We start from the raw sequence: 14,693 nt of genomic DNA, 5'->3' as shown, positions 1-14,693 counted from the left end.
TGTCGGCATTGGATTCGACCGTGAAATCCCAGAAAGCCAGAATCCACCACAGTCTCACAGCATGACTGATCAGGACTCCATTTCCCATCACACACAGTCACTCTCACATTCACACTCACCTGATTACTGATTACACACTCCAGGACTCAATCACACACACACACACACACACACACACACCTATAAATGACCTGGACTCACACATACTCACCGCGACGTCTCCAAGTTTGTGACAATTCTAAGCCTTTCCATTTTGTGTGTGTTACCTGGTCTCGATTTTTTTCTTTATTCTCGTTTTGTCCTCTGAAAGTCACTAGCTAACTTTGATTCTGTCCAACGTCTCGGATTTGTTTACCTGTTGTAATAAAGTCAACCTGCACATGTAATCGTCTCACATGTAATCAGTAAAAGCTTTGAAACCAAACACTGACGTTTATTCATAACAGAGAAGAACAGAAAAAAAGGGGGGAAAAGAAAATCAGGCCCATGTTACTTTTATTGTTCGGTTTTATTGATCCTTATCAGAAACAGCAGTGAGCTTCGTGTAGGACTGAGGATGATGAGGATGATGATGAGGATGATGATGAGGATGATGATGATGTTACAGAACTGAACAGAAAGAGCAGAACAGTCCGCGTATCACACAACATTCACCGCCTCGCTTTGCAATTCGAAATACAACTATCTTTACAGTCAAAAATATTTCACAGAGAATCCCGGGTCTCATCACGACACACTCCTGTGCGTGTGTTAGACAAAATGAGCTAGAAGCTTCGAGTTTGGCCTAAAATTCTCTCTTTCCTCGTTCAGAATTATTATTTTGATAAATATAGTTTATTCATATTCATTCAGTACGCTAAAGTCGAATCCTTTTGATTCCTGGACTTCATCATAAACATGAACTGCAGGTTTGGGAGGGGTGTGTGTGTGTGAGAGAGAGTGTGTGTGTGTGTGTTTGTGTGTGTGTTGGACTTAGTTAATTAATATGGATGCTTTAATAGAACCACCAGTTTGTAAGAATTCACGCAACTGGTAAAAAATGTTCGGCGCAGGTACGATCAGGTTGTGGGCCAGAGTTAGCTAGATTAACTGAATAAAATCAAACAACATTGCTCTCACTCATTAGATTTCTCATATAGTTATATAGTTAGTGCTTGAGATCAGGTTGTGATAGCAGTATTGTGTATAGTGCGTGTAATTATTTTACCAACAGAAAGCAATGGTAACAATGTTGTAATACACAACAAACAGCATCGAGTTAAATGCTGTTTAATTGTTTTGTTTTTTGGGTTTTTTTTTTTTTTGCGATTTTGTTGGCTGTTTGGTGTTTATTTTTCTTTTTTCTCCAAATTCACATCCAGTTAGTTTTAGTGTCACAGTCCCCGCTGGCTCTCACCCAATATGGCTTCCTGTAACTGGATACTGCTTTCATTGTCCACTTTCCTTATCTGGTGTTCTTATAAACTCTTGCACTTTCTGTTGATTGGCTACACCTGTTTCCAGAGTCCCAGAACCTTAATCTTTCCACGTCTAACCACTTTTCAGCACAGTAAGGCCCTGATTTTTGCATGTGTCAAAACACGTGCAACTTTGAAAGATGATTTATTAACAGGGTCTACGTAGGATTGTGTCTTTCACACGAGCACAATTGCACATCTTGTCTGGTTTTGCATGTTTGCTTTAATGAATATGTGCAGCCTGAAAGTCTCTCCAAGTACAACAAGATGTGGGTGCAAAATAAAACAATCAAAAAAGCAGTAACTACAGTTATGGAAGTCCAGTTGAACACAATTACCATTTAATACGTTTTAATAATTAGAAGGTTTACCAAGATTAGGCATTAGTCAAAATGGGCTTCATTTATTTATCATTTAGTAAAGCTGTGTGTGAATGTTTTCGTGGCCAAACCGAACCAAAAAAAACCATCATTATTAACTAATTCGGATTTACAAAAGTTTTGATACCACGTTCACAGCACAGCTGGTTTACATTTAGTGACCTCCACAAAACTCCACAAAAGGCAAAACTCACAGAGAGCTAAAAACAACAAAATGACAACTACATGGTGAAAGAGCGCCTCCTAAGTGCGGCACGCGCTAAATCTTCCAATAATGCAGCTTAGCCATTGCAGCTGCTCGGCTACTATAGACATACACCAACTCTTCCTCCTTTTATAGGGTGCCATTACTTTTGTCCTAATTGAAAGACTAGTTTAGTCATCTTAATTTATTGATTTGTTTTTGGAATCACTTTCTTTCATGTTATTAATATGAAATGACTGAATTTCACAAAATATACATTAAATTGGTGTGTAATTGAAAGTGTCAGAGTGTCGAAGTTCACATTACTGAGTCTCCTTATACGGAAATTTACACAAATTCAGGAGCAAAAATGTAGAATATGAACAATTTCCCAAATAACTGGATTTTCATGAACACCACATTTCTTGTGTATCCTGTACCACATCTCTAGTGTTCTTGTTTCCTGTGAACAATTTACGGGTAAATTCAATCGCATCTGGCAACAAAAAATGAAGCCCAATGATCAGACAGTTTCGTAAAAATTATGACATATTAGATATAATGTCTCTGATGTCTACAGGAAATTGAAAAGCTCTTCATTCATAGATACTTTATGAACACACACTCTTTTATTTTGCGTTCATATCGTATTTTTTCAGTACATCCCATCACTTTTAATTGGAGTTATACTTGTGTTTCACTTCATTCTTTGAGATCGGAACCGCACTAGCACACACCAGAACTTAATTTCCACTCGGTTTCTTCCTTAACTTTGCACATGACATAATTTACGCAAACTTTCTTTGTAAACACACCCACCTTTGGCACATACACCATACAAATTAGCTCATGTTATCTGAGATCTTAGCAAACAGGGCGGAGCTTAACAGTGATGATGTGACAGGTGGAAATGCTTGTGGCACTCTTGTCACCATTCTAGTATACTCTATATACCAAACCCGAACTGTGGACCAACAAAACCAAAAACACAAGAGGTATTCTTCAGTTTCAGTTGAGACATCAGTATCAATATCAGAAGAGAAAGATCTGCTAAAAAAAAAAAAAAAAAAAAAAAAAAAAAAGCTTAGCAGACATCATGTTATCAAGTTATTACCCAACCTTCAAAACAGTCCAGTTTTACGACTGTAGTTTTAGGGTTGCAGAACAATTTGTCTAGTAAATTAGAGAAAACAGTCAGATGATTTGTAACTAGCTGCTGATAATAAAAACGTTATGTTGTTGAAAACACGTAGCACATGGCTGACTCAACCACATGTTCATAATCAGTACATATTTTAAAAAATATATCACATACATGCACTCACTCTTACAAACACACACACATACACATTTACTGTACGACTGGATGATGAAACTGAGATCACTGAGGTCTGGATTAAAACAACAACCCAGAAATCTGAGCTAACTTTACTCTCTGAACTACAGCTATCACAGCTTATTTACAATCTTGTACGCAAGAAAACTGGCACAGCGCCTCTAAGAGGCTGACAGGAGCTGGTTGATATACCAAAAAAAAGAGGAAAGAAATGACAGAATGTGAAAAAAAAGTGTGTTTCAACTGTTAACTGTATTGATTGTGCTTTTTTAACCCTTACTCCACTTCTAACGAAATGGGGCAATGTAATTTTTTTGACATTTGCATGGAACACCCATGACCTTTTTTTTTTTCTCGTATCTACGAATAATCTCTAAAGCTAAACTGAGAACTAGAATTACAAACCGTAAGTCTCTTTATATATTTGTAGAAAGTTACTACAGGTCTTTCGTTCAGTCCTGTTTTTTTTTTTCAAGTCTTTGTTGGTTTCTGTTGGACTGCAGCCCATTTTTTGTGTGTGTTTGTGTGTGTGTGTGTGTGTGTGTATGTGTGTGTGTGTTTGTGTGTACGTGTTAATGTGCAAGCCCTTACATTGGCCGGAGGCATGAGGAGGAAGGTATATTCTCTCTTTTTTTTCCAAATGACCCAGAAGATGTTGAGGCTGAAGCTTTGAGATGAAATTGGGAACAAGTCAAGGTCAAAAGCAGAAGGAAGAAGAGAATCGAAAATTGGGACGCCTCCGTTATCCAGCCTGATAACACACTTACCACACACACACACACACACACACACACACACACACACACACTGTTTATATTACCACAACGAGTGTTCAGTGACCTCCTGCCCAGTCTTTCTCTTTCTTTCACTCTGAACTGCAAGAAAATCGCTTCGTAATCTTAATGTCCCACATACTTCCGTACCTTCTCCTTTTAGTTATTTTCTCTGCCTCTTTACCTATGTTTAGACTGTCACTTCTGTTTTGTTGGCGGCGTGATACCAATGTTTTCCTATTTCTCTTCTCCTTACTCTTATTTGTTTCTCTATCTCTCTCTCTTTTACTCTCCTTTCTGTCTGTTTTGCAATATTGCCATGTAATAAAGATGGTTCCTTCTGTCTTCCTCCCTCTGCCTCTGTCCCTGTTTTCACACTGTCACTTCATTCTTGCTGGCCGTGCGGTACTGATGATGGTGATGTCCAGGTATATACTGCAAGTGGTCGACTGTGTGTGTCCGTCTTGAGGCGAATGCCTGCCTCTTGTTGCCACTGACACTCAGCAGCCCATCGTTCCCCCTGTACCCATCGTCGCTGGCACCGTCACTCTGCTGTGAGTGTGAGTGTGAGTGTGCCTTCCCCATCCTGTGGTGTCGCTCCATGGTGGGCGTGGGAGGCACAAACACGTCCGTGTGCGAGAGGGCACGAGCCATCGACTTCTCACGGAAATCGGCTCGCCGCAGAGAGAGCAGCTTGTCTGGCGAGAGCAAAGGATCCCGGGATTGCAAGCGATCGGCCGAGAGCATATCCTGCGAAAATGTGTATGCGGGTGCGACATAGTCGCGGCGTGAGACAACAGGTGAGAGAACATGGTCCTGAGACATTGCGCGTTGTACACGACGTGGCTTCCCTCGCTGCACTGGTGTCTCCGGAGCCAACTTCACCAGCTTCGGAGTCACATCAGGTAGGTGGAGCTTCCTCCCGTAATATTCGTCATCGCCTGTGAAATGAAGAAGGAAACAAGGAAAGATTATATTCACAGCGGTCCTCATTCATCCTGGATTGAGGGAGAGAAGTTTATGTACACAGTAATGTTCTGTTCACTACTTTGCAATACCTGTCCAACAGTCTCAGGTCATCTGGTTCCATCTTGTTTGCCTTACTACTCATGAGAAATAGAAGGATAAATTATGGATGCAACCAAAGCAAAACTACCAGTGCAACCCCAGGTGGGGCTGACTCTGTTCTAGCACCAAAATGGTGGAATGAACTTCCCCTGGCTGAGTCAATGGCTGTCTTCAAATGAAGACTAAAGATATACCTCTTCACCATGCACTTAAATTAGCACTAAATGAAACCTAAATAAGCTTGACTTGTACTGTTTTTGTTGCTATACTAACCTGTGGTACCAACTCCTCTCAAACAGACCTTGCTGTGCTAGCATGAGGATACGTTTTGGATGAAGTAACTCTGGAGAAGTGCTATTTGCCAAATGTAAATGCAAAAGTAAGATCAACAACAACAACTGCTTCATCAGTTCACCTCATCTACAAAGACCTCAACCAACAGCTGACCTGAAGCCCATCAGTCTTTGGGGGTTTCCACTTGCAACCTTTTGCTATTAGTCTAGTTACTCTCAGATCTAGTGAATAAGCCTCAGCTATTTGGCAACAATTCTATGGCTGATAAATCACCCTGTCCAGGCCCATATTTGAGCATTCCAAAGAAGTCAGGAAGTCAGACAAACAGCTCTTGAGACTCTCAAAATGTAATATGTCAGCAGCAGATTTTGTTCTGCCTTGCTGCACCTTAGCTGCCAACAGTTGCTGGAATGAGGACGCCCTAATTATGGCCTTACCTTACACCATAGCCCGAGGGAGGAGGTGCAGAGTGAACTATTATTGACCCTCCATCCCTCAACCATCTTATTTCACTGGCTATTTTGTAGGTTAACATACTACAAGAACAAGTATAATGCTCACCATCTTTCCTGAATCAATCAGCTCTAACCAACATCACCAAACAAGTAAAGGATTGGCAGTAGAGAAGAAGCATGAAGCTCTATACCTAAAGTGGAATACTACAACATCCTTGTTTCAGCTACAATCAATTCTGGCACAATGGGGAGCCTAATAGATCTGAATGTGCTCTGAGCTCTCCATATCCTGGTGAGATCCTTCCAGCAAGCTCTGCACTTCTTAAGGATGTCCAAGAACCAACCAATCCCAACAGCTGCATATAAGTTCACACCATACTGATGCCATCAAAGGATGATCAGGTGACTAGGATACAGTGGGCTAGTTGCCAGCTCTGTATAAACTGATCAGCCATAACATTAAAACCACTGACAGGTGAAGTTTTAACCTCTTTACAATGGCACCTGTCATGGGATATATTAGACAGCAAGTGAACAGTCAGTTCTTGAAGTTGATGTGTTGGAAGCATGAAAACTGGGCAAGCATAAGGATCTGAGCGACTTGGACAAGGATCAAACTATGAATGTCAGTGGCCTCTTTCAGCAGGATAATGCACCCTGCCACACTGCAAAAGTTATTCCAGAATGGTTTGAGGAACATGACAAAGAGTTCAAGGTGTTGACTTGGACTCCAAATTCTCAAGATCTCAATCTGATCAAGCATCTGTGGGACGTGCTGGACAAACAAGCCAGATCCATGGAATCCCCTTCTCGCAAGTTACAGGACTTAAAGGATCTGCTGCTGACATCTTGGTGCCAGATACCACAGCACACCTTCAGAGGTCTTGTGGAGTCCATGCCTCGATGGCTCAGCTGTTTGGTGGCACAAGGGGGACCTACACAATATTAAGCAAGGGGTTTTAATGTTATGGCTGATCGGTGTACATAATCAGTCCTCTCAAGAAACAGTGCACATTTCCTGGGATTCAAGGACCTTTAAAGGTGTTCAGTAAGTCCACAGAGCTACCCCTCTTTGCACCTAGTTTGGTACTGTATGTCTGTGCCTTAGCCTAGTGTTTTCCAAATGTCCTTGGTTTCAGCTGGCTTCTCAACACTACAACACTACAAGCCTACAACACTAGAGCAGCTACATAAAATACTAAATATGAATCCCTTTCCATGACATCTAAATATCTGGTTCATATTCTACAACATCCATCCCTGCCATTTAAAGTGTTAGTAATCACTTTTGAGATGAGAGATTGGAGAGAACTAGCACAGAGAAATGATTATGTTGGCAACTGGGAAGTCCTTGTCATCAAGCTAGCCCTAAAGGACTAACAATATTTGCTGGGCTCTGTATCTGATCATGGTGTATGCAGGTCAAAGGAACTGGGAGTACATTCAGATGGCTGAGAGACGCCATTTCATATAGACCAGTAACAAAGAATACCAAAGCTGATGCTATACCAATAATCCCCGAGACTGAAGCTGCTGATTTTTATTTTTCTTAATATCATAGACCATGATATGCTTTTCCTATATTTCCTATACTTTCCACCTACAATATGAGTTGTTGATCTAGAAATCCAGCTGGAGAGGTTGAATCGCAAGCTCAGCCTGTATCTCTTAAACTTAACTGGAGTAAGTTTCTCCCTTGGGCTGAGTATTTCCAAAACTCCCCCATATACATGTCCTCCATTGTGACACCTTTACAGTGCGTCCTCATTTCCTGGCCTTCTCTGTTCCATAGGAACTCAAGAAGAGAGTAAGTCATGGGAGTTGATGAATGGTTTTGATGCAGTAAGGGAATTTGCCCTTGCCCCATTCTCAGTGCTCCACCTCCGCTGAGTACTAACACCTGTCTCTTGTTTCTCTACTTGCTAATCTCTGTATAAATGGTTTGCAGTGTGAGTTTCTGCCTTGCAAAGGAGTCTAAACATGGCAGCCTAACATAGCAGTGAACAAGTGTTTATCAGTCTATCCTAGCTGAGTGCAAATCTATAGTTTTAGTTGAATTATTTTATTATTAATTTCTTTTATTGTTTTGTCTTTAGCTTGACTTGAAGATAAGAGATGTTGTTAAGAGATGATGAAACAACAGTCACTCTCACTGAAAGACACATTGAGAGAAATGGAGAATTAAATGCCTCCCTGATGTTCGAGGCTTTGTGTTACAGTCCTAGAAGCTAAATTTCACAGTGAGGTATCGTGTTGATGATAACAGCATGAGATTCAGAAGTTTTCATCTCTCCTTTGCTCAAATCTCTCTCTCTCTCTCTCTCTCTCCAGAACCTGATTTCATGGAATACTTTGTAGGAATTCAAATGTAGAAGAGAAACATATTTAAGTTTTGTTGGATTCCAGATGAATAAAGTTGGAAAAGAAGGTATAACTGCCAACCCAACACTAAGTCCCGACTTTACAACACTAACCCCAGCATTCATAACTTTTGAGACAAACCATGGTCAGCTCTTACATTACAGCCTTGTAGATTTTTGTATTCTGACTGGTCAGGAGGTGTTGATTAATTTTCTATAACAGCAGCTCTGACAGTAGCGCAGCTCCAAATCACAGGTTTATATTAATGTGTTCCTTAATACATTGTCGTTTCTATAGCAACAGCTCACAGGGAACTTGTATTATAAGTTATAACCTATAAGTTTTAACTCCATATAAACAATTTTTTAAAAATGTGTGTATTCATTGATATAGTGAAGTTTTCTTAATGTAAGGAGATGTTTACTTTATGGAAGGAGTCTCCAGTGTCAGCGCTTTGTAACAGTCAGAGGTAAAGCTGTAACTTTAAGTTTTCAGGCATCTTCGGGACAGAAGAGTTTACGCTTCTTTGAGGTTTCTTTCATGAAAAGCTGCATTTTTTTATCTTTAACTTGAAGAGAGAAAAAAGAGGCTGGTGAGGGAACGACTGTTTATAGCTGCTATAACGTCAGTGAGAACAGGAACTAACTTGTTTCATGGACGTTCCACAACATTAAATGTAACTTTAAATAGATAAAAAGGTGTGTTGTGTTATTAATTACTAAAATGTTAGTTACTGTTGATCCTGTTGTTGGTTACTACATTTCTGTATGTACTGAAGCACAGTGTAAGCTGAGGGAAAGCAACTGAGAGGACTTTTTCCCCCTTTCTTTATCATCAGTGTTTCTGACGTTTCTGTTCGAGGTTTTGTTAAAAAGTGAGCATGACAAGTGCCTGGAGTATCACCATTACACAGAACCCAAAACACAATCACAGCTTTCCACCTTCCACTTCTTTCTTCTTTCTTTCTTCTTACTCGAGTTCTTTTTTCATCACTATTTTACTTCATGTTATGCCTTACAGTGTGCATTATTTTTTCTTTTCTTTCTTTAATCTTCTTTTCTTTCCCATGATCGCCGGAGTCTCTGGACATCAAGCTGTTCTCTCTGTGTGTGACGGTGTGTTTGATCTGCAGTAGCCTGACGGTTACAACCTCAGAACAGCCTTCAGTAACACACTGTTCTCTCAAAACTCAATGCTAACAAGCTTGAAACTCAAAGCTTTAGAGTTGTGCTTGGCAATTAAATGAAAATCTGACATGAAATGTCATGGATGAGATAAAAACACATAATCATACACATAATTCACTCTAATCCAGATATACGGGAAAATACTGTATGGAAGCAAGGAAGTTCATTTTCTTACATCTTCACTAACTCTAAATCCAACAACAGCCTCTTACACACACTATGCAATGCTCCTGCATACACTAGTTCTCATAGCTCCTGTCACCTCGCCTCCACTAATTCTCACGGATGTTGTTAGTTCTAATTTCTCCATCCATTTGTCACAGTTACACTAGTTCTCCACTTCACACTTACCACATAGCCTCTAGTTAAACAAGTTCTCCTGGAAACCTGGGTATTCACCTGATATATCCTAATTATAACTCTTCTAATTCTTTTAACACCCCCAGCTACCCTGGTTCTCTTCTCTAATATATACACACACACATACACACATACACCCCTGAGGTTATGGCACCTGTATGAATGTTAATCTGTGGAGCAGTGTGAAACTGAGCTCCTGTCCTAAAGGCCATCCAGCAGGATTAATGAATGCATAATGACGAATGTGTAATGAAGGCCACAGCAGGTTCTGGCAGCTGCTTTCAGTGGAGCTTTAACTGAACACTGTCCAGCTGCTGAGTGTGACCTTCACACCGGAAAGGTCAGATGGAGAAGCCCCTCAGGCTACACGACGGTACTGAAAGAGCTCACACGGTACTGAGGGAATTGTGGGTAATGAGGAAGTGCAAGTCCAAAGGAATTCATATGAAAAGTTATGACTGGGCTTTAGAGATTTATGAGCTCTTTCGCAAGAAAAAAAAAAAAGGACCAAATCTCTTCCTGGAGATGGAAGGAAGAAAGGAAGAAGGAAGTGCTGGAGAAACATGAGATACTGAGAAGATGGGATGCAGGATTTTACTGGATGGTTGTTTGATAGTGAAGTAAACCCAGAGGAAACCCACACAGACAGTAACCTGTGCTTCCTTTTTTCTGTTACTCAAGCTCCTTCTACTTCTTCGAGGTCTCCTTGTTTCCATGCTTCTCTTAGTTCTAGTTACAGCAATGCTCTTAGATAAAATAGTTCCCCTAGTTCAGAATAAATCATTAGAATAAATCATTCATGATCTACTCTGATTATTCTAGTTCTTCCAGTTACCCTGGTTCTAATCTTTCTTTCTTTCCTTCTTTTTTGTTTTTGTTTCTTCTTGTTCATTTCTTCCTTTCTTGTGTTTGTTTGTCTCTTTCTTTCTTTCTTTCTTTCTTTCTTAATATCCTCTCTGTTTCTTTTTTCTTTCTTACTTGTTTCTTATCCTTGTTTTCCCACCAAACCTGTCTTGATGAAAGCTCTCAGTTACCCAAGTTTCCCCTTATTCCTGTAGTCCGTGACGACCACAGTGCTCGGTTAATGATGAAGGGAAAAAGCCAGTAAACAGCCTACCTCAGGTTTTATTATTATTATTATTATTATTATTGGGGAAATATTGCACTTTGATTTAAAGAAACTGCCCCCAGAGCAACCTCAAAAAGGTAGTTCTGAACCCACCAACACACACAACACACACACAACACACACACAACACACACACACTTCAGCCAATTTAGAACAGCATTTCAACAAGGCTAAGTCTAGAAAAAAGAGACTTTTTTTCCAGAGATTCGATTAGTTTCCTCATTCTCTCTCTCTGTCTCTCTCTCTCGCTCCTCCTCACTGTCTCTCTCTCTGTCTGTCTCTCTGTCTGTCTCTCTCCCCCACTCTCTCTCTTTCTCTCTCTCTCTCTCTCTGTCTGTCTGTCTCTCTCTCTCTCTCTCTCTCTCTCTCAGCTATTCTCCGAAGCACACAAACTACAAAAGACTGAAATATCAAATACTCTGTGTGCACAAGTCCCAGTGGGAAAGCACATTAATTCAGTTTCTCTGAAACTCTTTTATCTCTCTCCCTCGCTCTGAGGAAGTCCATCTCTTCCACTGGAGCGATATTTCCTTACTCTGTCAGGCTGAGGTTTAGCTCTGTGTGGTTAAATCAGGGTCAGAGTGAAGGTCAGGGACAGAGCTTGTAACCTCACTCTCACACTTCACTGCTCTTCTCCTGCTGCTACGTTCAATAGCTGCTCCAGGGAAAGAGAGTTTGTTTAATAAAGTGATTTACAGCCTCAGTTTCAGTGGAGTTACTCTCGCTCACAACACAAACTGTGTAAAAGTATCACCTAGCGCAGTACTTTCCCTAGTGCCCACAGGTCTCTTAGTACTTCTGGTTCCCCTATTTCTCCTAGTTCTCCTAGCTCCCATAGTTCCTCTAGTTCTCCTAGTTCATCTAGTTCTCCTAGTTCCCCTTGTTCTCCTAGTTCATCTAGTTCTCCTAGCTCCCATAGTTCCTCTAGTTCTCCTAGTTCCCCTAGTTCCTCTAGTTCCTCTAGTTCTCCTAGCTCCCATAGTTCCTCTAGTTCTCCTAGTTCCCCTAGTTCTCCTAGTTCCTCTAGTTCTCCTAGCTCGCCTAGTTCCTCTAGTTCCCCTAGTTCCTCTAGTTCTCCTAGCTCCCCTAGTTACTCTATTTCTCCTAGTTCCCCTAGTTCTCCTAGCTCCCCTAGTTCTCCTAGTTCCCTGAGTTCCTCTAGTTATCTACATTACACTGGCTCCCAGTAAGATTCCGCATCGATTTTAAAATATTACTCCTAACCTATAAAGCATTCACACGCTCCGCAGTATTTAAGCGATATGTTAGTACCTTACGTTCCACCGCGCCTACTTCGCTCAAAGGATGCAGGCTGTCTATCAGTACCACGCATTGCCAAAACCACGGCGGGGGGCAGAGCTTTCTCTTACCAAGCCCCAAAATTATGGAATAGCCTCCCAGTTAATGTACGTGAAACAGACACGGTCTCAGTGTTTAAGTCGAGGTTGAAGACTTATTTATTTAACCTAGCATTTAGCGACTAGTGTTTTTATCAAAGGAGTAGATCTGGGGGACTCGTGGATGTTGAGTTTTATCTCCACACGGTGACTGTGAGTGTACCTAACCACTTTCCTTCTCCTTCTGCCGAGCTACACTCCTGAGCTGCCGGTGATCCAGACCTCCCCCCCTTCACTCTGGACCTGTCCACCGGCAATGCTTCATACTGCCACGAAAACGCTTCAGCTGTTTTCCATGGACTACACCAACACACATTGTACACACACACACGCACACTACAGTGTAAACCCATATGAGGATGGGTTCTCTGTTGAGCCTGGTTCCTCTCAAGGTTTCTTCCTATCACCATCTCAGGGAGTTTTTCCTTGCCACCGTCGCCCTGCTTGCTCATCAGAGACGGCACACACACACACTTCACTTTACTTTTGTTTGTGTAAAGCTGCTTTGAGACAATGACCTTTGTAAAAAGCGCTATACAAATAAAAATGAATTGAATTGAATTGAATAGTTCTCCTAGTTCCCTGAGTTCCTCTAGTTCTCCTAGTTCCTCTAGCTCTCCTAGATCCTTTAGTTCCTCTAGTTACCCTAGTTCCTCTACTTCCTCTGGAACCTTAATTCTCAAATTTCCATATTCAGAGTTAGCAAATTAAGTTAAAAATTGACATTAATATTTACGAGAGGAAAGTTCCTTGTATTCAGAGTCGGGTGGATTTTCTGAGCTCCACATTCAGATGATTAAAATCACCTGTGTGTAGTTCACACCTCTAAGGTTGTCAGAGTTTTCCTGAGTCAGAACATCTGAGACGGAATTTTTCATTTGCATCTATTAAAAACATCAGTATATTGAAAACATTTGAAAAATCAGGGATAGAAAATGCTGACTAAAGAATGAAATAGTGTACTTTTCTTGACAAATGTAATATGATGTAATATAAAACCTAGACACAGTTTGAAAAATTAAAAATGTAAAAAAGAGTCTAGTATATTGCCAGTATAGCGCTGCGTGAATGATCGCATTATAGAATAGCACTTGATCCAGCACATCCTGTCATCTCGCATTTAATTTTTTTATTATCATATTCTGACAGTTACTCCTGTGCACGACTTAACGAAGCCAGGAGACAGTACATCGAGGTCATGAAATCATAACGTGTGTACAAAATTTGTGTGTAGGAAGTTTTATCACACTTTTAATTTTTAGGTGGCAAATTAAAAAATTATGCCAATGTTTTTGTTCATTTTGTCTCCTGTAAAGTAAGTGTGCTGAAGGTTTGAAAGATAAGCTGACTGAGCACTCATTGAAATAAAAATTCACTCCTTGAGATAAGCAGTGTCTCATATTACGTTTCATCTTCTCCAATGTCTTCCATGGGGAAAAAAAGTTTTTTGGGACTTTAAAAGAACAATATTATTAATTAATTAATTATGTCATATTTATATATTTAACATTTCATTCAAAAAACTTGAAACTGCTCCTATGCGCTTAAGTTTAAGGTCGGAATCAAACGTAATGGAGACACGCCTCTATTTTAGACAAACTCCGCCCCCTCATGTGTAACTCTCATGTGACTTCAAGTAGAGCTTAAGTCTGTAGTTATGTCTGAGGTCTGAATACCGATGTGCTCAATTATTATGTGCATGAAACTCAACCAAACTAATACTCATATTCTCATAATACTCTTTAGTCCTCCTAGATCACCCTAGTTAATAAAAGTTTGTGGTTACTTTAAGTTCTCTAAAGAACATCAATACTTATAGTTTGCCTGGGTATTAAAGTCTTCTAGGCACTCCAATTCTCCGAGTCTTTTTCTGACACGACATGTCACATCCTAGATAAGTTAACATCATGTATTTAGGAGACAGATGAGTGAGTCCCTTTGTCAGGTGAAGACACTTTATCTTATACCTACACAATCCTCTCTGTCCACGTTATCACACAGCGACCTGAGCCTTAACATTAACACTTACAGGGATTTGTAATATAATGAATATTGAGTAGGCTTTCATGCACGAGTTCATGCAGGACACGGCAGAAACAGAACTCTGAATATTTTACTCTGAATATAAACTGCTGTACTTCTCCAAGTGAAGAACTTCTGCAAGTAAAATTCATCTGCTGTGAAGATCCTGTGTCCAGATTTATTTACACTCTGCATCTCCTGAAACGTTACTCTGGTGTGAAGGTCAACACTAGTTAATGTAGTTCCACACACTTCTCCTGATTACGGTAATTTTCTTTCTTCCTCTAATC

The 14,693-nt window shown here is 40.4% G+C and overlaps 1 protein-coding gene across 2 annotated transcripts in view; it reads right to left on the bottom strand.

Annotated features, from left to right (window-relative positions):
* Window positions 1-489: 489 nt before the first annotated feature.
* The window catches only part of LOC113523963 (protein shisa-6), a 93,058-nt gene continuing 78,854 nt past the window's right edge, over window positions 490-14,693 (bottom strand). For both annotated transcript variants that reach the window (XM_034301440.2, XM_026910064.3), the window contains one exon: window positions 490-5,071. In XM_034301440.2, coding sequence (XP_034157331.1) covers window positions 4,503-5,071 — 569 coding nt within the window. In that variant the 3' untranslated portion in view covers window positions 490-4,502. The remainder of the gene's footprint in view (window positions 5,072-14,693) is intronic.

The sequence above is a fragment of the Pangasianodon hypophthalmus genome, chromosome 29, assembly GCF_027358585.1.
Source record: "Pangasianodon hypophthalmus isolate fPanHyp1 chromosome 29, fPanHyp1.pri, whole genome shotgun sequence".
NCBI classification, from domain to species: Eukaryota; Metazoa; Chordata; class Actinopteri; order Siluriformes; family Pangasiidae; genus Pangasianodon; species Pangasianodon hypophthalmus.
Note: the sequence above shows the minus strand (reverse complement) of the source record. Positions and strands in the feature narration are given on the sequence as shown.